Source organism: Tursiops truncatus, chromosome 4, assembly GCF_011762595.2.
Source record: "Tursiops truncatus isolate mTurTru1 chromosome 4, mTurTru1.mat.Y, whole genome shotgun sequence".
Taxonomy (NCBI): Eukaryota; Metazoa; Chordata; class Mammalia; order Artiodactyla; family Delphinidae; genus Tursiops; species Tursiops truncatus.
This window is the reverse complement of record NC_047037.1, coordinates 17,005,734-17,029,474: the sequence shown is the minus strand read 5'-3', so window position 1 is coordinate 17,029,474 and position 23,741 is coordinate 17,005,734. Positions and strand designations below refer to the sequence as shown.

Here is a 23,741-nt window from a genome sequence, read left to right as displayed (position 1 = left end):
TCTGGATTTTATTAATGTAACGGAACATAATTTAAACATATATCCTTTTATTTGCTTCAGTAGAGAATAAAAGCAAACTTAAAAAAATTTAAGTAGAGGGATTAGATCTATGTCAATTAAGTATAAATTTCCTAATGGCTCCAAATCCATTATTTAGATGCAGGTTCAGAATAGTTTCAATTTAAACAAGGGAAATGCTGTACAAGATAGTTTCATAATATGAAAACTGGAAATCACTTTTTGGTCAAATTTCAAAATGCCGAAATGTGGGAAACCTAAGAGGAGGAACTGATTTACGGTGGCATTTCTAGAGTTACAGAAGTATCTTCTCTTAAATGTAGTAGGTTTCACAATGTTTGACTGTAGTAAGTATCCAACAAATCACTCACTCCTTTATGTCCACGTGCTTCAAACGTATTAGCCAACAGTCTCTTAGTTCGCAGTGGTGCTGGTGCCCCCTGAAGGAGGGTCCTTCACCCTTGATGCCGTACCTTAGAGGCTGTGATGGGACAGGAGCACCGCCTCAGGAGCCAGAGGGCCTGGGTTCATTTCCTTATTCCACCTTTACTTGTGACTTTGGTCAAGTGACTTATGCTCTCTGTGAAACCAGTGCCCCCTCTTCACAATGAAAATAAGTAATAGTATTTGCTTTTATAGGGTTGTTGAGGGGATAAAATGAGTGAACGTTTGTCAGGTGCTTTGAATAATGTCCGTCAAATGGTACGTGTTAGTAAGTTTCTTGTTAAATGAAATTAAAAGAAAAATGGAATACTGTGTGCACCTGTGGGGATAGTGCACAAAAGACAGGAGTGAATCACAGAAGATAACGGATGAAGGGTCCTAGAAATTATTCCGATTTGGCAAGCTCCTAAACTAAACATTTAAAATCCTATCAAGCTCAAAGGGAATTTAGTCAAAACCAATTAAATCACACAAGCTAGACTTTATAAGGGATTATCTGGTCTTATTTAATTCTTACAGCAGTCTCAGAGATCCGTCCCATTTTACAGATGAGAAAATGGAGGTGCAGACGTTAAGCAGTTTGCCCAAAGTCCTGCAACCAAAGCCCACTGTAAACCCTCATGGTCTGGTTTCAGAGCCCCCGCTTGGAACCAGCCTCTCTCTCTCCTGTCTGCCAGAAGCCAGAGACAGGGTGAATGTGGAATTGTTTACCAAATTCTGGAGTTTTTGAGCTGCGTATTACTGATTGATGAGTGAGGAGATAGAATCCACTATAAAGTTTCAGGGACTTGTGAAACTCTTAGTCTCAAAGTGAGGTGCCAGGTTGAAAACGTAAATTGGTTCATAGCAGTAGGATCAGGAGAGAATCAAATATGTAAGGAAAAGTCATAGAAATTAGAAGCCTGCCAAATGGGAATAAACTACTTTTTGCATTTGCTGTCTCCTTAGGGATTGTCTTTTGGATCAGAGTCAACAGTATAATGTTCATGTTGATGTAACCACTACCATATAAATGACAATTGAAAAGATGTGGAAGTATTTGCTTTCATTTGGAATGAAAGGCAAAGGGGGAACTCCTGTACTCATAGAAGAGCCTTTTACTTCCCATCAAAGGATACCACGGTACTTTCTCAGATTATATGAAAGTGTTTAAAATCCCACAATGAATTAGCCCAAGGTGGTAATAATCTAAAATAAATTATGCAGTTTAACATTAACTGTAGTGATCTGTGTATGAATAAATTTAATGTTAGAAAATCTCTACATAGAACTGGAAACAGGCAATAAATTCACACTACTATCTGAAACACATATATTAATATCCAGTTTCATAATTTTATTATAAAAGGAAAACCAGTGTAAAGAATTCAAATATAGACATATGTAGTAGAAAGTGAAAGTTAATTCCCTTTACATATACCTACCAGTGTGTGTGCAAATATATATGTATATATTTATGTATTGACATATTAGCTCTTTGTTTCGTTCCATGTTAGTACATGAAGATTTGCTAACAAGTTTTTTTTTAAAAAAGTTACACTATATAAAGGTACCATAGTTTAGTTAAGCTGTTACTGATGGACGTTTAGATTTTCTTTTTTCCCCATTTTTCCTCTGTTGAAAACATGCTGTAGAGCAAATACCTCTCCATGTATTTTTGTATTTTGTTCCAACATATATTTATAGGAAGTTTCCTAGAAGTGGGATTACTGGGTCAAAAGCTGTGCATTGCAATGTTGAATATTTTCAAAAAGCTTTCCAGAAAGACTGTACCCATTTATAGTCTCACCAAGTAGGATTATCCAGCACTATTACTAAAAATCTTTTAAATCAGTTCTAAACTTACAGGTGAAAAAAGCCGTGTCATGTAAATATAAATTTATTTATTAGTGAGGGTATCTATCTTTTCATATTTTCATTGCCTATTTGTATTTCTCCTGGAAATTGATTTTTTTCTTGCCCTTTTCCCATTTTCTAAAAAAAAGTCAGGCTGTTTCTCTTTACTTATCAGCTTGCAAGTATACTTGCATATATTTAGTTCCCACCAGCCTCATTGTAATCCCAGTTCCCACTTTGGGTGTTACCGTATCATCTAGGTCAGCCGTAGGAACCTGTAGGTGTTTTCAGTGCAAAACTGCTGAAACATCGAGAGGCATGAAGAGGGGGTTCTTTCTCTGCATAGGGCTTGTCTCCCTGTTTTTAGAGTTCTAGTCCAGGGGCTGTCAATCTTCTAAACAGCCAGTTAGTAAATATTTAGGTTTTGTGACCCTGCAGCCTGTCACAACTATTCAACCCTGTTGTTGTAGCAGGAAACCAGCCATAGATAAAACCTGAGTGGGTGTGGCCTGTGTGCTAATAAAACCTTATGGACACAAAAACTTGAATTTCATACTTTAATGCAACGTAAAGTTTTATTCTTCCTCCTGAAAACATTTGAAAATGGAAAAACCATTCTTAAGTCACAGGCTGTACAAAACAGGTGCTAGGCTAGATTTGGCTTGTAGGCTAGAGTTTGTCACGGCTGCCTATGACTGTTTATATAAGAAACCACTGAGAGAAACTTCCAATAACCAGCATCCTTAGGACTTGTTAGCCACTAAGGCTATGGGCAAGACTACACTTTGTTTGTCTCATCTTCTGAACCTGAGTCTACAAAATTTGGCATCTCCCTCTCTCCGTCTCTCTTTCTCTCTCTCTCTCTCTCTCTCTCTCTCTCTCTCTCTCTGTCTCTCGAAGTTATTGTGAAATGTGACATGTAGTGTGTATATTAAAGTTATTAAAGCTAGAGATAGTGACATTTTCTGTGTATAATGAGTGCTCCATAAATACTGATCTCTCAGTCTGTCTTGAATGGGATCAGTTTGATGTTTGATATAGAAGTATCAACAAAGTGTGATTTAGAGTTTAATGTAAATGTTTCACGTTATATATAAAAACATAGATAATTCCAAACATTTTACAATTTCTTTTCCACAAAAGTACTGTAATACCATTAGCTTTTCTGTTTTGCTTTTTTTTTGTCTTTCTCTTGTGGAAATTGTCATCTCAGTGAATGAGTTTAATCCAAAATGAAAGATTGTTCAGGAAATCTCTGCCCATCCTGTAGTTTCCCGACACCTCATGTGATCCTGGCACCGTGAGGTGGCCAGCTTTCATCCACTCTCTACCCCTGACTTGACTGGATTGAGGAGTAAACCTGCCCTTCACTTTTCCCATATAAAGTAAGATGGTCCGGTTAGTTGATCCTTAGTTTCTCTTCCAGCTCAAATATCCTGGTATTCTTACAGAATGTGCTTACTCATGTGACATGAGAGTGAATTGCATTGGTTATCTGGCAGAAATGGCTACTGCCTTTGCCCAGCCGCAGGTCGACTATGCATCTCCACTGACATCCAGTGCTTGCTCGCAGAAGTGCCAGAGAAGGAAATGTGGCCGCTGGAGAACAGCTACCATCTAGGGAGTTAAATGAGTTCAACTACGTACTGAAATTTAACTCAGCAGAATAAAATAGATTATTATTGGAGTTCAGTGAACTTCCTTTTCCTACAACTCACCGTTTTTATTTCTTCTCACATTATATTTAGATATCGGTTTCTATACCTTGTATTTGGGAATCACCTCTGAGGAGCCTAAATAACTGAGATGAATCGTGTCCACTTCCAAGTGTGTTACGTACTTTTTTTATAATAAAAAATAATGTGGCTTGTGGGGAAATCAGACTACATTATAAGTTTGACCTATTTTTTCATTTACGTATGAACTAATGGATGTGAGACGTCACCTTCAGAAGAGATTTTGCCCAATAGTGTGCAATAAAACGGATTGTGTTGGCAGCTGTCGTTTCTTAAAGGGGTTTGATGTAGGCGTATATGAAAGATGAGTCATAGTATCTAGTGTCTTTGAACAAAGAAATTCCCACAAAGTATGTTTTAGAGTTTAATGTAATTTTTTTATTATCTACACAAACAGGTAATTCCAGACATTTTCATCACTTTCCTGCTAATAGTTATACTGTTCAACTGCATAATCATGTTTAACTTGTTTTTCTCATAAGGGAAATGTTCATTAACCCAACTCGCAGGCAGTTTCTAGAAGCTAGTTAATAAAGATAAGTATCGATGATGGTATTGTATTTACTGAAGTTGTCAAAGTAGTAGCAAACTGGTTTCTCTGGTGTTAAGGATATATTCATAAGTTTTTGGTATTAGAATGTCATAAGGCAACTATTTTAATAGCTTTCCTATTTTTGCTCTTTTTCTTGAGAAGGTAGTTTTAAAACCTCTACTTAATGAAAAAAAATTTAGTCTCATCAATTACCATTTCAATTAGTTTAAATCCCTTAAGTTTTTACTTATAATTAAAAGTTAGTAGTTACTGTTCTTTGCATGTCCCAGTTACTTATGAGTATCACAATAGGTCAGCATTTGGTTAAGGGACTGTGATATATATACATATGTAAGTACGTTTAAGTATATATACATATATAAGTGTATAAGTATAATATTTGGTCAGAAGATTTTATCAGATTTATCATTCTTAGTTGATTACAATAAGTTGATAATAGCATTGTGATCAGTAATATATTTTAAAAATTACCGTAAATGTTATTATATGTTTACCCATTTTGCCAAAACTCCACACGTCTGACTTCTGTGTAGTTTTGCATGTGGCATGGTGACTGGGTGCAGTTTGTTTTGCTGCACAGCTACATGTTCAGTTACTTTTCTGCATTTTAAGATTGCTTTCAGTACCGGACAAGTAAAAGAAAATTGCTTTTGTCACCCTCTGTTACTTGTTTCAAGAGTCATCATGACTAACTCAGCTACTTCTTAGTCAGTATTAATATTTTCACATAGTGCTTGCCTGTTTGGAGTTCCAAACACTAATAGACTGAAGTACTACCTCAGTTTGTTTACATTGGGGTCTCTTCACTTGGGTCACCACCATCCTGTCCTTTTTTCCTGTTTTTATGGGATGCAGAATTGGAGCATCTCAGCATACTCATCAAGGAATTTTTGAAGGATTTGCAAAGGAAAAAGTAGATGAATGGATCCAGGCACGCGTTTAAGGAAGTTAACCAGAGAGTGCTCTCTTTGACGTAGAACAGAGTATTCTCAGCAGAGCAGTCAAAGACATCCCGGGTTTGACTCAGGGTGTAGGGAATTCGGGCAAAATGGAAAGGAACGAAACAAATAAAAAATACAGCAATGATAATGAAAACTTTGATGTTTACCTTTTTCTTGGGGACTTTGCCGACGCCCCTTGTTCTCACGTATGACTTGTACAGTTCTTTTGTAATGAGCGTGTAGCATACAATGACAATTAGAAAATTAATCCAGAAAATGACTTGACAGATGTAATTGACTATTTCATGCCAGACCAGACCAAACTCTGATTTCAGGAATGAGCATTTCTTCACATTCTTGTCACTGGGCCTCCTGTTGGTCAGAATCATGTTAGGCAAGGAGAGTAAGAACATGAATGCCCAGATGACGACAGAGAGAATCTTAGCCCCCAGGAGATTGTTGGGGTTGGATGTTTTAAATGGCCTGGTGGTCTTCTGGTAGCGATCGATAGTTATCAGTCCTAGGAATGAGATACTGATATACATCGTGAAATAAAATACAACGGAGGTCACTTGGCACACAAAGGCTCTCAGCGGTCCTGTTCCCAGTTTGGCATCGCTGAGGATTTTGAATGGAAAAGTCAGAATCATGAGAAGATCAGAAATGACTGTGTTCTTAAGGAAAATAATAAAGTTGGATTTACTGTGGATTTGAAAGAAAATCCTCATTGCCAGGCTGTTTGTGATGAGTCCAACGAAAAACAGCACGGTGTAGAAGAGCGGGAAGAGGACCTGGGTGATTTTGTAATCTCGGGTGCACAGGCTGCCATTCCCAGCCGCAGTGGTGAGGTTGTCCATGGCTTGTGTTTCTGCTTGGCTACCTAGAGGGGGACAGAGGGCGTGATGATTTTCAGTCCCAGATCTTTGATTTCACTCTCATCTCGGGGGGTAACATTTTTGGACAAAAATTGAGGTGTCTGATCCCCACTGGGTCGGAGTTAGTAAGAACACAGAAAAGTTGAGGTGTCTGATCCCCACTGGGTCGGAGTTAGTAAGAACACAGAAAAATTGAGGTGTCTGAGCTTCACTGGGACAGTAAGAACACAGAAAATTAAATCTCAAAATATTTCATGGTGACAAATATTTTATCTGTAGCAAAATAAAATAGCCTGAAGAACATTGTGTGAAGGTGTGGCTACTTTGTGTTTCTTGTTTTTTGAATTTTTGCCTCTTATAGGACATTTATCGATCTTAGGCAAAAGTGCACATACATAAAAACTAGAAGAGAAATACTCGGGCTGTGCTTTGTTCTTCTGCAGCTTCATTTCCACGACTTCTAACTTTTTTGTTTCTATTCACAGTCACTTTTCCTACACCATCCTTGTTCCTGGACTTCATTTTCCTCTAGTACCTTCAAAGGGTTCTAAGGAGAAATGACCGATAATTGCTGAGTAGAATTTTAAAAGTAAAAAGTGAAAAGAAATTGGTATAACATCACTTGTGGAAAAATTGTTGTTAAATAAATAAAAAGCAGAAAACATTTTTTTTCTTTTATAATTGGAAGGTATTTCTGCTTCTCTATTGCTCAGTCATCCGTTCGAAAATCAGCCTCATAGAGACTATTCTTTAGCTCCAAATATTTTAACCCATATGTATCTCTTTTCCAACTTCGCTCAGTAAATTTTAAGGTTTTACATATGTTTTCTTGAATATCATTCAGTGCAAATTTTTAAATGCTAAAAAAATAAGGAAATGGCTTCTGTATGTAGTCATCAGATGGCATTCCTCAAAACAGCCTGGGCATACTTTCTAGATTTATAGAGTGTATATGATTAAAATAAAATACCAAAATCATGTCCTTGTCTGGTTCCATAGGTTGTTATACCACAACAGGCAGCTATAAAGGAAATTAACACTTGACTTGAATACATTATTTGGCATCTAAGTTTTGAAATTTAAAATGAAATTTGTAAAATTTTAATTCATCAAAAACAAATGGAATTGATTCTATGTAAAGTGTTATTCCTAAATATGACATGGTAATGTTAGAGTACAAATATCTAAATTAAAAAAAAATCCTTCCATTTAAAAGATTTAAATATAGCAAAGGCAGCGCTAAGTTCCCCCAAATGTCAGTGGAATTCTTTTTTCCATCCTTTAATTACTGAAAGTAGAACAAGTGAAGATTCATGTCACAATATGGCTTCAATTTTCAATACCTCCTCACCTGTTTAACTTAAAAAATCAAACAAACAAACAAACCTAAATAAACCCTAGTATTTGACACAAGATCACTGATTTAACCTTCCTTGCTACTGCTACTTGCCTTTGTTTATGCCCTGATGGTTTTGGAAATTCTACTTTGGGAATGCTCATTTTGCGTAGACTGTAACTTATTTAATAAGTATTCTTGGTATTGAGAATTTCAGCTCCCTCTATCTATATTAAATTTCATTTTACACTCAAGGTAAAATAAGTAAGACCATTTGAATTTTATTTCCATGTTCTGTGTAAATTTTTTTTTTTTTTTAGTGAAGAAGTTAATGGTTATCTCTAACATCGTTAATGCAGCTTGTATTTTAATTTATATTCCATATAAGTACCTGCAATGATATTGCTATTAAAGTTTTCCAACTTTAAGAAAACTTGAAAAAACTCACACACACATCATAGTGCAAATACATATACTTGTCAAATACTTCTAGAGATAAAGTTACCTGGTTACTCTGTTGATTCTGAAGGATTTGAATGTATCCAGTATGTGGTAGTTAATAAAACCTGCAGAGTGGCATCTGGTTATTTTCCTTTTAATGTCTTAGTTTAGCTGTTTACACTCTTTATGATAGACAGTCTTCTGAGCTTTCATCAGTAAGGTCTGGAGTGTTCTGGAGAGAAATAGAGGGAGAGAGGAAGAAGACTTCACAATCAGAAATTACCTTCAGACACCGTGGACTCAAAGCTATGCAGACGCTGTGTTTCTGTCTGGCTGCTTTTAGGACTTCTGCTTTTATTTCCTTGGGAAATATGGGGCAGCGTGGGTGAGAAGTCATCTTTTAAAAAGCAATTTAAAATCTTGTGGCTTTTTACTGAAACCTGCCATAGAGTTGATGCTTTGTGAGTTCTTTGGGTTATTTCCCATGAAAATGATAAATCCAAGTGGAGATCAAGCCTGTCAACGTCTGCTTCCTGGAGAAGGTTGCAAACTTGCTTTCTCAGATGTTCATTTACCTGGAAACACATGTGCTCAACACTGGGTGATATATTGCCTTTTGACAAGTAATCACATTTTAACTCTTAATGTGTGCTCGTTAGGGATGTTAGGTTTCTTGCTCTTTGTTTTTTTCCTGGTTAATAATGTCAGTATTTTAAATCTGTGTTTGAGCAACTCTTTGTAGGCGACACAGTTTCCCCCCATTATAAATTTTAAGATTCTAAAATTACATTAAGAAAGAGAAACAGTTGTATCCATTGCCAGGCTTATTATATAGTGTCTTTCATGCTTTTCTTGAGTAGAATTTAAATATAAACAAATTATTATTACTTTTCTTTTGACTTTGCTTTTGTTTTTTTGGGGAAATATATCATTAAATGAAGGGACTGTGGAATCACTACTACCTTTATGTAAATATTGTGGGCACTCACGCATGTGTACACACTCGTATGATATTTCCAACTGTAGTGTCCTTCTGTTACCAGCAGATCCACTTGGGTAGGTGTCTTTGCTGTGAACATATGTTTTGGTTATTTCTTTCTTCTGAGTTTTGAGTGTGTCTGTCTCTGTGTAGGTTAGGTAATCTTCAAGGATGGTTTTCAAAGTACAGAACAGCAGCTCAGCGTCACCTGGGGAATCAGGAGAAATGCACTTTCTTGGGCACCAACCTAGCCCCAGTGGATCAGAAACTCAGGAATGCACCCCTCACCTGTGGTTTCACATGAGCCTTCCAAGTGGTGCTCATACACACTCAAGGTTGAAGACCACTGACTTAAACTACCTGAGAATTTTGTTGGCATTATGGATTTGAAATCAAGCTATGAATTTGGGTAATTTCAGTTGGAAATGTCAGTCACGTGATGATCCCCATCTGTTAGTCATCTAGAGGTGTCACTTTGATGCTATACTTTTAGAAGATTAACTTATTTGTTGGTTTAGAGAGACAGCATACTTTCTGAAAAACCTTTTATGCTACATACACTTCAGAATAGTAACAGCCAACTTTTGATTTCTTATGTTGTCACAAATTAACTAACATTTTATGATCTCAACTGTTCTGTGAAGTAGATAATCATCTTGTTTCTATTCTCTGGGTGATGGAAACTAAGGAGCAGAGCAGCGAAGTTAGAGATCCTGTTCAACTCATACTGTCTGATTCCAGAGCCTGCATCTGTGACCACTGTGTACAAAAATCTTCCCCATCTCACTGTCTCCACAACCCCTCCCTACATGCCCCACCCCTACATTGAGGCCCAACGGTAAGAGGTCAATGCCATGAATGGAATGGCTACACTTTTAAGAAGATAGGAGTCATGCTTGCCTTCACACCAGATTGTCAACTTTAAAGGAAGTTTGTGAGGTGTTTCTAAGACCTTTGGATGAAACAAGGCTTTTGGAAAAAAAAAAGAAAAATCATGACTATTTTCAGCAAATTAATATGCCATGCTAAAGGAACACTAATTCATGCTACTTTATGGAGAATTTATATTTCCAGATTCCTAAAGGGCTATGACTAGGGATTTGAGGGGTAAATGAAAGGCTCCAGTTCTTGATCTAAATTAACTTTCTCTTTCCTCTGATTTTAACTCACAACCACACCTATCTGTAAACCTTCTCTAATAGTATTTACTCAGTGGAGGATGACTGGAAAAGTGAAGTAATTCTATATACCCTAGAATTTTTACATGCAAGTGGTTTAATTGGTTTCTTTATTTTATCAAGTCTGTTTATCTGAAAATATGTATTTGCTTCAAATAGGATTACTGTGAACAGAGAGGGCCATGCCCTGAAATGGAAGGACCCTGTGGTCCTTGTGAAACCGGGTTGGGACAGAAGGAATGGAGAGGTAATTAAGCCACTGGATGAGCTCTTAGGCTGTTTTAGTTCCAACATCTTACAGTTTTGAGATGCAGTCATTTTGACATTAGTGAAGGTTTGGATGGAGCACATGCATTCTAAGGCACTTCTTACGTCATCTAGCTTGGCTTTACCTGTTAGCGCGTACAAATTCAGGTTAGCTATAAGATAAATTCCAAAAGCAAGGAGTCTTGGGCATTGCGGTATTTAGCAAGAAAAGAATACTACCTCTGGTGATGCGGTTATTTGTCAGCCTTGTCTTGAGTGTTCCGCTTGAAAGTAGAGGACTAGACCGTTAAACTGCTTGACGGCCGTTACGCTCCTAGGATGCTCTGAGTTCGTTGGATAAAGGCCTCATTTTGGCCACACTGGGGACTATAAGCTATTTTTGAACAAAGCTTTCCTTCACAAATCTAAGTAAAGGAGTCTCCGATTTTCTTGAATTAGAAAGAGTTACTCCAGGCCAGGTGTATTTATACTGAGAAGCTACTGATCTCCTTGTTCCTTTCACACAGCCTCTCCACAGTGTGCACGCCCATCTCCCCCCGCCCCCCACCAGCCCAAGGCTTATTACTGCTGTAACACTGATTTGAATTTATTTTATTCTAAACAGAATAACGTGGTACATTGAAAGCTTCAGCTGAAAGAAATAATGATTGGAGGGGAAAGGAGAGTACATGGCTCTGATAATCTCACCACCATTATGGCATCCTTGTGAACACACACACACGTTTTGGCAACATTTCTAATCACTCATTTTAAAGAAATGAAGATGACTAATATCAGCCTTCAGTTAACTCCAAGTTTTCCCTTTTCAGGACATCTGGCTCAAGAGACATCTTTTAATTTCTGTGGTACAACAATCCTTCCAGAGTTTTTGGATGTGCATCCTCCTAAGTTTTTAAAAGATCGATTAAGTGTGAGTGTGAGATATTATCTGAAGAAAGAAAGTGATTGATCTGGAGGATGAGATGTTCAGAACTCGGGGTGGGGGGTGACCTGTTTAGCCCAAGGACAGCAGGGGGCTAGCGTGAAAGGGGTTAGCTAGACTTCCACGGACTCTCCTATGGATTCTTTCTCCACCCCACAAACGTGTCCTTCAGGGTATCAACAAGAGAATAATTCTTTGGTACTGATCTTTACAACTATGCAACTTGAGGGTGTTTTAATACCTAGTTTAAAGAGGAGAACTCATTGATACCTTTGGATACATTTGGTCCATTTTCTGAGATTGACCTTATTCTCATGTATAAGTTGCTATTTAAAGACTTGTGCATTTTCTACATGCACAAAAAATTGATGTAAACCAATCTTGTAGGCTATTGAAAAAGAGTTGCTTTGAAAACGTGTTTGCCTTTCCTCTTTGAAGACGAGTAACGGCTCTCACGGTTTCCCTGAAAAATGTTAACTGTCAGAAACACAGTCGTCATGCCCCATATGGAGGTTGACCGGTGGTTCCCCCCACCACCCCGCCCAGCTAACTGCAGGCTTCTCTTGCTTTTTAATTCCATCCCCTTACTCTCACCTCATGGCTTTGCTTTGCTTCTGGCCCAATTCCCTGAACATAACAGAGCCAATGAACTAATACAAGCATCTTCAAGTTCCTCACTTCTTCACCTCCAGATTTCCCTGTATTTTCACCAATTTTCTTTTTTGTCTGTGGTTAAGTGGAAAGATGTCCTGGTCTTTTGAAGTTAATCCAGACAAGAGGTCACTGTTACCCATCTCCTTTGTCAGTTATCTGCCCTCCAGTCCGGATTTCCTTTATGGAGACTCATTTGAAGCATAGCTTTGAAACCAGTTTGTCATTGGTTATCCTAATACAATGATCACTTTTCTCTCAAGCCATTGTTCTTTATACCCAACTACTAGTAAGTGTGGTTTACTTCCCACACCTTCACCATTTCACCATCTGCTCTTACTTAAACCTCCTGTTTCCTACCTTCTGCCCCTACCACTCTAGAGAAACTTCTCTTTTGAGGTTCACACATGCGGTTTTCTTTTTTTGTGTGTTTGGTTTTTTTTTGTTTTTTGTTTTTGCGGTACACAAGCCTCTCACTGTTGTGGCCTCTCCCGTTGCGGAGCACAGGCTCCGGACGTGCAGGCTCAGCGGCCATGGCTCACGGGCCCAGCCGCTCCGCGGCATGTGGGATCTTCCCGGACCGGGACACGAACCCGTGTCCCCTGCATCGGCAGGCGGACTCTCAACCACTGCGCCACCAGGGAAGCCCCATTGTGATTTCTTAACTGTATTCAACACTGTTGATGACCCCTGTTGCTAACTGTCCCTTCCCTCGCTTTTGTGACCTTGACTTGTCTGCTTATTTATTAACTATGGAGAGTGTGTGTCCATCATTTGATGGTTTATTTATCCCCTTCACTATTGCAGCTGTTTTCCCTCCCAACCCCTGCCCAAAGAGAACATGGAGGTTTTGAATGCCTTCCAGTTACATAGTGCTCTTATCCGTAAGCTGTCACTTCTGCATTAGACCTGCCGTCAAACCACCTACTAGACATTTGTAATACATTTCCACCTACCCCTTGAATTCCTCTCACCTAACGGTGAATTTATGAGCTCCCCCCTTATAACCTACTCCTTCCCCGTCCCCGCCCGGACCCCAACAAATTGTATCTAGTGAGTCCGTCTTGAAATCCAGTGAGATGCACATTCACTCAGATGCCTGATCCTTTCCTAACTTCCTCAGATACCTCTTGATTTTGCTTCTTATTTTTTATTCCCACCACTAAGACCTAGTTTACACCCTACAGACTTTTTTGGTCTAAACTTCTCTCTGCCTTTCATTTTTCCTCTTCAGTTTTTTTAAACACTTAGTTATCAGGTTAAGTTTCCTACTAAACTAGTTTTTTTTTTTCTTCATCCCTGCCCTATTCTTTTAGTCACATGTTTCTTCATTAATCCACTTGTTTACTCATTATTTCATGCATTCAACAAATATTAAGTGCCTAGTCAGTGCCATTAAGGAAAATATAAATGTGAATGGTCTAGTGAGGAAGACAGACATTAAACAGATACCTAGAAAATAGGTGAATTACACAGCGATAAATGCTCCAAAGTCGCTTGTCCGCACACCTCCCTCTGCAGTGAGGGCTTTCGCTAAAGTGAGTTGACGGAGGGACCTGACGCTGTCATCATGCATAGCATTTCCACACGTGCACTTGAGGCTGTTGAGAGTATTTCAGGTGGCGGGAGGAGACCAGCAAAGGAAGGAAGTGCCCGGCACCTTCGGGAAATGTTGAGCAATGCAGCACAGCGTGGCTGTGGGGTGCCTGCAGGGCAGGCGTGGAGGTGCAGTAATATCAATGGACAGCAGGGGGTGCTGTGTCTGATATGCCACTAAGCATTTTACAGACAGATCCCCACTCTCACCAAAACCTTATAAGGTATGTAGTGTTAACCGTTTTTCAGAGGAAGAATCTGAGGCTCAAAAAGGCTCATTATCTTGGGCCATGGCGTTGGCAGGTGACACACCCTGGACGCAGGCACAGCTCTCTCTTACCCTGAGCTCGGGTTGTTATTGGGCCAATATGAAGCCACAGTACCCCGTGTTCATAGAACACATGGGTCTTTCCAGGATACCTTCCGTCACCATCCCTGTTTGGGGTTCGAGCGCTGCAGGTGCTATCTCTATGATACTGAAGCTGTACTCCTTAAATCAGGGAACATTCATCCTTGCATTTTCTCAGAGTTCCTAGTATCTTGTCTTGCTGTAGGTAGGTACTCTATAAACAGCTGTTGCTAACATCTTTCCATCACCCCTCACACAACAGGTTTACATTAGAACCATTTGACAGGTGCCTTAACTGAAAACAATCACATGTCACATGACATGACAGGGCACATGACTGACATCTGAGTTTTGTGCAGTTTCCTCATCGCCCTTCTGTCCCCTTTATAGGGCTTGCCTATATGTACACACCCCACCAGGAAGTATATCAGTAATACTGTGTGATGACAACAAAAATTGGAGATTGACAAAGTAGCTCAGGTCACTGAGATATAGCAATCACTACCTATGTCAACTTTGTCCTGTGGTTAGGTCTGCCTTTTGAAACTTCGGAGGAGATTTTGAAACTCAAGTTATTAAATAACAGCTTCTAGAAAAGACTTACTCGGTTTGAACAACCTGAAATATTAATTATCGGGGGACTTGGTAGCAAGATAGATTGGCAGAGTATGCAAATGTATATTTCTGATAGAATGTTATAAAAAAAAAAGGAACCGGTGCAAGAAGTGGTGCTTTGAATGCGGGCAGGAGAGAGAAAGACAGCATGACAAAAAGAGACTGAGAGAACAGTGACAGAAACTGAGAAGAAACAGGCTCTTACTTCAAGGCTAAAGAAGCAAAATGCTACTTTGTGCAGAGTACACACGTGGAGTACTCCAAATTGAACATTGTCGTTCTCCAGGTCACAAGGACTTTGCTCTTTTTTGCAGCCATTACTAATTTACGTGCACACAGTGCAGTTTGTTTTCCCTGGGACAAAACTTTTCGCACGTGAGCTCCTTAGGGATAGATACTGTTAGGGAGAGTAAGTACCTCGCATGGGCAAACATGTACAAATGGTAAGAAAAGGAGATGAACTGAAACGTAGAGCTAGGAATTTCACTAAGAAAATGGAAGAGTATAGGATCCAAGAGAGAAATTTAGATAGAAAAATTCAAAACCAGGCATAAGAGAGGACACATCCTGGACTCTTTAACTCTGGCTAAAGAATGTGTTTAGCGGTGTGTTTGTTTTTGTGATGGTGTGACTAAGTAATTTCCTTTCCCTTGTGAGAAAAATAGTGCTTGAATTCACTGTGTCTGTGGGGCAGGTGTGGGAAGGTGGTCCAGAAGAGGAAGGTAGTGTCAGAACGTGTTTGCATTTCCAGCTATTTTCCTCACACCTAATGAGACCCATGCTGTCTGTCGTTTTCCATTTGGAAAGAAATACACATGTGTCTCACACAGTCATATTGGAAGTAAATGGAATTTTTTTTGTAATAAAAGTACTTGAGGATCCTCTTTTTTCTAAATATAAAATGTTTAATGATGTTTAATGCATGTAGAAAACTGAGCTTGCTAAGAAATAACATTTTCCATAAGGAAAAATTTAAACTAGATAGTATGTAATAGGATGTGAAATTAATACCATGTTAAATTTTAAACAATCAAGAGTCAAAACTTACTCTGTAAGGTACGCCCACATCAACTGCTTCTATTAAGACTTCAGGTCAGTTGGCACTTTTTTTTTTTTTTTTACTTTAGCAAGTTCCAAACTGGAAAAACAAGGGTGTTGCCAGTGGAGGTTGAGGTGAATTGAAAGGTGGGCGGGATGCCACCACCGCACGAGCCAGCATGGAGCTGCTGTGGTCAGCGCATATCATGTCCACGAACCCCATCCTTTAAACAGGGGTTTCAGAATGCATTTTCTGTTTTTCAGGATGAATCTTCAAGTCATGAGTATAACCAGCGCACAATCCTTCTTTATGGAGTGGGCAAAGAGCGTGAAGAAGCGAGGCATCAGTTGAAGAAAATTACCAAAGATATTTTGAAAATCCTAAATAAGAAGAGCACCACAGAGACCGGGGGTAAAGAGCCCTAATGCGTTTGCCCCCATTGTGCTGTCGTTTGTCTTCCCCTCAGCACGGTCTTTATCACAGTCGTACATGGCACTGTCAGCAGGGGGTTTCCTCCCCCGAATGACTGTCACGTTGAAATATGAATAAGCACATTGAAATTTTAAGGCCTTGGTCCCATTTATAGTAATGCTTGCATGAAAATAGCACCTTCTCTAGATAGATAGATAGAGGTGATTTCATTTGCTCCTCTTCTTTTCGTATTTCCCAAATTTTCCACAGCAGTCATACATAAAGTATTGAAGAATGAGTTGGAAAACCCTTAGGCTGGAAGAGGTCCATTCCCCCAGTTCCATCCTTTTTCAAGCTTATAGTTGGCTCTGGGTACTCATGTTTACATGATGATTAAAAATCATGGCATAGTAGTGGCCGATCTTTTCTTACGTTATTCAGAAGAATAATTGCAGTAGGTAGGGGAGGCTACCCACGTCTCCAAACGATTTCAAGTAAAAAGAAAACTGGGTCTTTACTCCATAATGCCTTTACTTGGGATGCTCTGTCACCAAGCTTTTTACACAGCTCTTACAGTGAAGTTATGCCTTTGTATTATGTCACCATATAACATAATTGGAACTTTGTAATTATCCACGTCACGTTTGCCTAATTACTCTTCAAAGTTTCTTTATTTTATTAGACAGTCATACGATTTAAAGTATGCTATCATTATGTATACTCCACTACCACCACTGGTATTTATCTCTCTGTTACTTAAATAATATAATGGGGAAAAAAAGTTTGGATTTTCTCTGTGCGAACAGCACGCTTCCTACACAGGGCATAAACCACCTCTAGGAACCCTGCTGTCTTGTTCAGTACAAAATAAATACTGTTTTACGAACCTCTCCACAGGGGACCAGTCTTTAGGACTTTAACTGGATGAATTACTAGAGCTTGCCCACACTAGATCTTTCCCACAGAAAAGGACAGATATAACTATTGCAAATAGCTCTCTTTCCTCTCCATCAGTAAGGGTGCAGGTGCAGAAACAAGGTACGAGGGCAGGGCGAAGTGTTTTTAGTCTGAATGTGTGTTTTGGGTGCCTGATGTCTTAGAACACAGTGGGAAGGCTACCTTCGTGTTATTTGCATCACATTCCCTAACTCACTTCTGTGGCCTCTTAAAGAGTTAGTGCTACACAGGCGCCATGAGGTTGTGGAAGGGAAATGAAACACTGTTGTCATTATTGAGATTGGGGAGGGGTAAAGAACTGCTCTAAAAAAACTGTTGATCTGTTGTTTTGCTGTTTTCTCTGTTAGAGAAAAGAGGAAATGGGCTGAATCCCAAAGCCCTGCAACTAGCTAGCAAAGTATATTTGAAGCTACTTTTTGCATATTTGGGAATGGGATGGACACTGTGTCCTTTAGAAGGGTCAGTAATATGGGCTTTTGCCTAAATTACTTTTAGAGAGTCTTTTCAGGTCCTGTGGAATGTTTGGTTTGGGGACGCTGAGAGGGGTGGCACGGGGAAGGAAGCAACACGGTATCCTTTTCTGCTGAGTCTACTTCCTTCCTTTATGAAGTTTTTTAAAATGCTAGACTATTGTCTGTCCTATCTTTGTACCAGTCTCTTAAATAGGCAGTTCTTGCTCGTGAACTCACCAGGAGAAAATCATTGTTGTTCCACGCTCATTTTTGAGGTATCTGGTACAGTACTAGATGTACCCCTGAGGAGAGGGTCATCTTCTGTGGGGATTTTTGTCTTTCCCACGTTTTAGATAAAACTCCTCAACCAGAAATACGTTTGTTAATTTGGGATGTGGTGAGCTGCCTTCTGATAAAGAGGCTGGTGAGGCAGGAAAACAGAAGTTGTCTTAGCATGTGTTTGATTTCTGGCTACACATAAAAACATGATTTTGAGGAACTCATTAGGAGTGCTCTCAGAGCAACCGGACCTTGCCTGGGGGCGGGGGGAGATTTATAATCTAAAGCTGAAATGACATTTCCAGTTGAACATGTTCAAATCTCATTTTACATTTACATTGACTAGTCACCTTTGGGTGTAAATTTTCAAAACATTAATGAAGTTTTACCATACCAATAAAAGTCAGAACTTCCAGGATTAGAGATTTAAAAAAAAAAAAAAAGAAAAAAAAGGAAAATCAAAATTAAGCAACAAGAGAGCAATAATATATATTACGAAAGCAAATTGACATAAAACAGATGAAAATCTATGAATTATGACTATACTGTTATCTATGTAAATGTCATTAAAATATTCCTTTGAGAACCACCACTAATTTCTTAAATTTTTCTCTCAAAGTGAATGTAAATTGCCAAGAGTCAATTGCATCTTTTTTTATAAGAGGTCTTGAGAAGTTAGCTATGTGTAAGTAAACAGAGCCTATTAATATAGACAAACCAAAAAAAGAGGTATTTGTGAGTTCTTGTGCTGGGTCCACGTCCTCCAGTCTGTTACTTTTCTTGGTAACAGACTTGGTTTTGGTCCCAGGAAGGACTGAATAAATATATTAACTTCACTTCCAAAGCTCATGGTACCCAAGACTATTGGTGTAAGTTTTCAGCCTTGGACTAATGATGTTAGTAAATGAAAAATTCAAAACTTGGATATTTTACACATGCTCATGACATGCAAACAGCTGTATTGAAGGCAAAATGCCACTTGTACCTTTGAGAATAGATGCTGAAAAACAAGTAGGTTTCATGAGCTCCTTTCTTATTATTTGCGTTACATTTGGTGATATTTGACAAAAGTGACACACAATCTTGTACCTTATGTTACTCAGCACCTTTTAATTCTAAGTTTGTTTGTCTTAGGAAACAACAGCCTGGGTTTTTTGCTTGTCTTTTGCCTATCTATAAACCACAATTGCTTATTGTTGAAAGAGAAGTCTCCTTTCTTGTTATTTTCTAAATCCATTCCATTTGCCATTAGCAAAGCCTTTTGAGTTTAGTGAAATCCTTCTTGAATCTTTAATAGAAAAATCAGTAAAGTGAGCTCTGTTCCCCAAATTAAACTTTCCCAAATAAGATGATGTGAGTAAGAGGGCTTTTTTCTCAGTAGCCTTTGACTGCTTAGAATCATAGTGTTGGAAATGATCTTTCGTGGAGATCGTATAATCCAACATTTCCTTTTTGTTTTTAGATTTGTGTTTGTAAATACATATATTAAAAATATTTTAAAATAGGACCTAATTATTTCTGGATCTTATCCTTAGAGATGAAAGAGCAAGAGTCCCTCTGGAATAAGCAATGTTTATAGTATTTCTTATTGATATTTTCTTCAAACTTCTTTATACTAAATTGATAAAGGTAGCACTTTTCCATTAAGGTGGAGACATTTAATTCCTTTCTACCCCTAAAAAAGTTAGGAATTGTGTAAATTTCCTTTTTTACATACTAAACTGTTTGGGAATCTCCTAAGAAAATGCCAGTGAAGTTTTTCCTATTATATCAATGTGAGCCTCGGTGATTTTTTTCCCCCCATTCATTGTTGATAGCGTATTTTAAAAGCCAGTGGGTAAGAAACGTTTATAGAGGGACTTCTCATTAATAGCCAAAAGTTTAGATATAGTACATAAGTGAGAATTGTTTTGGGTTTTTTTTTTTTATAATTTTATGTACGTATGGCTGCGTTGGGTCTTCGTTGCTGTGCGTGGGCTTTCTCTAGTTGCGCCGAGTGGGGCTACTCTTTGAGCTCAGTAGTTGTGGTGCACGGGCTTAGTTGCTCCGTGGCATGTGGGATCTTCCTGGACCAGGGATCGAACCTGCGTCCCCTGCATTGGCAGGCGGATTCTTAACTACTGCGCCACCAGGGAAGTCCCAAGAATTGTTAATTTTTAGAAAAAAAATAAAACTACCTCAACAGTATGAATCAATCTCAGAAGCGTAATTTTGAGTGAAAGATGCCAGATGTAAAAAGTACGTATCATACGATTCCATTTGTATAAAGTTCCAAAGTGAGCAGTACTAATCCAAGCCATTAGAGGTCAGGATCTTGGTTCTCTGAGGAGGGAGAAGTGACTGGAGGGAACCTGAGGGGGCTTCTGGAGTTTTGGTACGTGATTTTGTGATTTGAGTTTCATTACATAAATTTATTTTGTAGAAATTCAGTAAGTTTGTACAATTTTCCATTCGTATGTTATACTTCAATAAAAAGTATCCATTAAAGTCAAGAGCTTCAATTAAATGGAAAATAATGTACCTACTGTGTGTTTATTTAGTTGGAGATGAAGGACAGAAAGCCAGGAAGAGCAAACAGGAGGCATTTCCAACACTGGAGACTGTGTTCACAAAACTTCAACTCCTTTCATATTTTGATCAACATCAAGTGACATCTCAGGTAGCCATTAAAGCTGTTTTATTATGCATTTGGGATATTTCCTTAAAAATCTTTTTCATGCAATATATGTTTTTGGCTTTGCTTGTTTCACAAATACATTTTTTAAACATATTTGGAAGCGTCTTAAACTATCAAGCAGTTCAATTTTAAGTGTCAGGTTGCCTTCCTCAGAGGAATTAATTTTTATCATGGAAATATTTTTACCATATGATAATAATCAACACTATATAAAATAATCTATAATGCAGTACTTATATTATTACATTTTAGTCCTACATTGCTATCGATAAGGGAGAAATCTGTTGATGACTGAAGAAAAATTACTATGCCATTGAGAAGAAACCAAATCTCTTTTGTTTTACAAATCCATTGATAGTCAAATGGATGTCATCTGGAAATTAATTAGCGTTTATTGTTGTTCTGCCTTTAGGAGAGTTGGGCGTAGATCTGAATGACAACTCAGCTTATTTCTTCAAATTATAGTTGTTTTAAGGATATTATTGCATTTGTACATGGTTTTGTCTTCTGTAGAAGTATGTTTCAACTTCTAAATAGAATCACGTATAAATTCACGTTTCTTACCTACAAAATTGAAGTAATTTAATAAATAAAAGTTATTCGGACTGTTGGTCTTACGATTACTTTCACTTTTTTTTTTGGCACAGATCTCTAACAACGTGCTGGAACAAATCACAAGCTTTGCATCAGGAACATCGTACCATCTCCCATTGGCTCACCATATTCAACTCATCTTTGATCTCATGGAGCCAGCACTGAATATCAATGGCCTCATTGACTTTGCAATACAGGTGTCAAAGGGATCCTGCTTCTCTCTTTTTGCAGAAGGCAAACCTACTAGGCATTGTACAGTTTAAAATGAGCCACCCAGTGCATTTTTGAATAGTTGAAACATTCTGAGTCAACAGTACTCAGCTAGCATTTTCAACTAGCATTTTAATTGCATCTGCGTTCATAATTTTCAACTAAATAATTATAATTTGTGCTGAAATATAGTAATAGTCACTTTAAAACGTGAGAGCTTTGAGGGTATTTCTTGTTTGTCTTTTGTTTTTTGCTTAGGGAAAGGTGAAAGTTTGTTTGCTATTTATAGTAGAGTATATTTTAGGGAAGAGCAAAAAATATGAAACATTATTAATTTGTTCACTATTTTTCTTATACACATACTTGAGTTCATTTGTTATGTCACTAGTGAGTAGACATAAAACTTGGTTTCTTTTACTTATTCTATTGGAGGTGTTAGCTTTGTTAATAATAAGAAAATGATGATAAATAACTTCCATTTATTGAAAAGGAGGGGCAAGTGGACAAAAAGTCAGAGGTGGGGATGTTCTTCTCTGAAACTATCCAGTCCAGAACTTTGGACCACCATAAAATTTTGATAACTGTTTCAGTATTGGGTACCTCTCGATTGCATTGACCGTGATGCCCAGACAGAAGGAAAACTCTATAATTTGATAAAGTATTAAAAATAAAAACCAGTTAATTCATCGGGGTGCTGAGACTGTGGTTGTATATGTGCATGTTCCTGGGGCAGGACAAGGAAGGAGATCAAGTAGTTTTAGAATGACTCAATATATCCGTGGTTTGTAAAGATAAACGTCTTTCCTATTTGTTTTGGCAGCTACATTTTTCTTCGATCTTTTCTCCCATTGTAGCTCCTGAATGAACTGAGTGTTGTGGAAGCCGAACTGCTCCTGAAATCCTCCAGCCTGGCAGGAAGTTACACAACGGGACTGTGTGTCTGCATTGTGGCCGTTCTCAGGAGATACCACAGTTGTCTGATCCTGAATCCCGATCAGACGGCCCAGGTGTTTGAAGGGTTGGTATACCCTAGAATGTGTAATTTGTGATGAAATATGATAGTGGTTTTAAGACAAAAATAGTACTGTTTGTTTCATAGAAAGGTATAACACAGTTAAGGAATGCTTGTGCCAGGAAACGTTTATCGGAAAGGAGATAAAAGCATGAAAAGTCTGCCTGCCTGCCTGGTGGCTACTTCGCTCCCCCTAGTTGCTGTCATTTCTGCTACCCAGCATCCTGGCTTATTATGGATGGTGAATAAGTGACTGCTTCTTCGCTCATGTAATTTCAGTTTCTGTTTGGAGAATCCAACGCCAAATAAGCTTTGCACGTACATCATCTTATAGATTTACCTTTTCAATTTTATTTCTTTTATAAATTAAAGGAAATTTTTGACCAGGGTTAATCTAGAATAAATGACTTTTTTGATTCTTAGTCTTTCTTCGGTTTGTGTGAATTGTAGGCTGAGGTTTTCTCTACTACTGTTAGGGAGTTGGGCGAAGTAATTACATCACCCCCATTAAATGAGGCCGAGGCTACTGGCACCAGAGAAGTATAATGAGCTGTCAGAAAACCTATTCTGAGCTCCTTTTTGTCCACTGCAGACTCCTTTCTCCAGAGCTTTATATACTTAAAAGAAAGGCAACCCTCCTGGGCTCAAAAGAAACATGGGGTTCACAGTGCCTTTTTTTGGTAATCTAGCGCATGTAATCAACATGTACTCTATTCTAGAGTGTCATCCATTTAACAGCAGCTTTTTAGGAGAAGAGGAAGAGCTTCCACGTTAATTCTACACACATAGATTTATTTTTTTTTAATTTGAATATTTTTTATAATATTCTTCATGGTCTCAAAGATGTTTCTGTAATAAACATGTAAATCAATAACCATAACCAAATTAAATCCAATTGTTGTTACATTCAGTTTGTAAAAGAGGCTGTCTCTTAATTATATGTGCTTTTCTTTAACTGCAGTTCCTAAGATGAAACATTTTTACTTTGTAATCTTGGGGGAGAAATACATTCTTCTTTTTTTTTATCAAAAAAAATTTTTTAACATCTTTATTGGAGTATAATTGCTTTACAATGTTGAGTTAGTTTCTGCTGTATAACAAAGTGAATCAGCTGTACGTATATATGTATCCCCATATCCCCTCCCTCTTGCATCTCCCTCTCACCCTCCCTATCGCACCCCTCTAGGTGGTCACACAGCACCTAGCTGATCTCCCTGTGCTATGCAGCTGCTTCCCACTAACATCTATTTTACATTTGGTAGTATATATATGTCCATGCCACTCTCTCACTTCGTCCCAGCTTACCCTTCCCCCTCCCTGTGTCCTCTAGTCCATTCTCTACGTCTGCATCTTTATTCCTGTCTTGCCCCTAG

General features: G+C 38.3%; 2 protein-coding genes across 4 annotated transcripts in view; one reads left to right on the top strand and one right to left on the bottom strand.

Moving 5' to 3' along the window:
• Window positions 1-23,741, top strand: part of MED12L (mediator complex subunit 12L) — a 327,546-nt gene that overhangs the window by 232,339 nt on the left and 71,466 nt on the right. Inside the window, exons 17-20 of the mRNA XM_019934361.3 lie at window positions 16,040-16,187; window positions 20,416-20,534; window positions 21,200-21,343; window positions 22,211-22,374. Coding sequence (XP_019789920.2) covers window positions 16,040-16,187; window positions 20,416-20,534; window positions 21,200-21,343; window positions 22,211-22,374 — 575 coding nt within the window. The remainder of the gene's footprint in view (window positions 1-16,039; window positions 16,188-20,415; window positions 20,535-21,199; window positions 21,344-22,210; window positions 22,375-23,741) is intronic.
• Window positions 4,397-23,741, bottom strand: part of P2RY12 (purinergic receptor P2Y12) — a 45,768-nt gene continuing 26,423 nt past the window's right edge. The window contains exons 1-4 of one of the 3 annotated variants that reach the window (XM_019934358.3): window positions 15,786-16,182; window positions 9,170-9,367; window positions 8,245-8,412; window positions 4,397-6,408 (exon numbers count right to left, since the gene is read on the bottom strand). In XM_019934358.3, the coding sequence (XP_019789917.1) occupies window positions 5,375-6,385 (1,011 nt within the window). In that variant the 5' untranslated portion in view covers window positions 6,386-6,408; window positions 8,245-8,412; window positions 9,170-9,367; window positions 15,786-16,182 and the 3' untranslated portion in view covers window positions 4,397-5,374. Of the gene's footprint in view, window positions 6,409-8,244; window positions 8,413-9,169; window positions 9,368-15,785; window positions 16,183-23,741 lie in introns of those variants that run through there. The other 2 variants (XM_033855317.2, XM_073803702.1) reach the window with 2 other exon arrangements.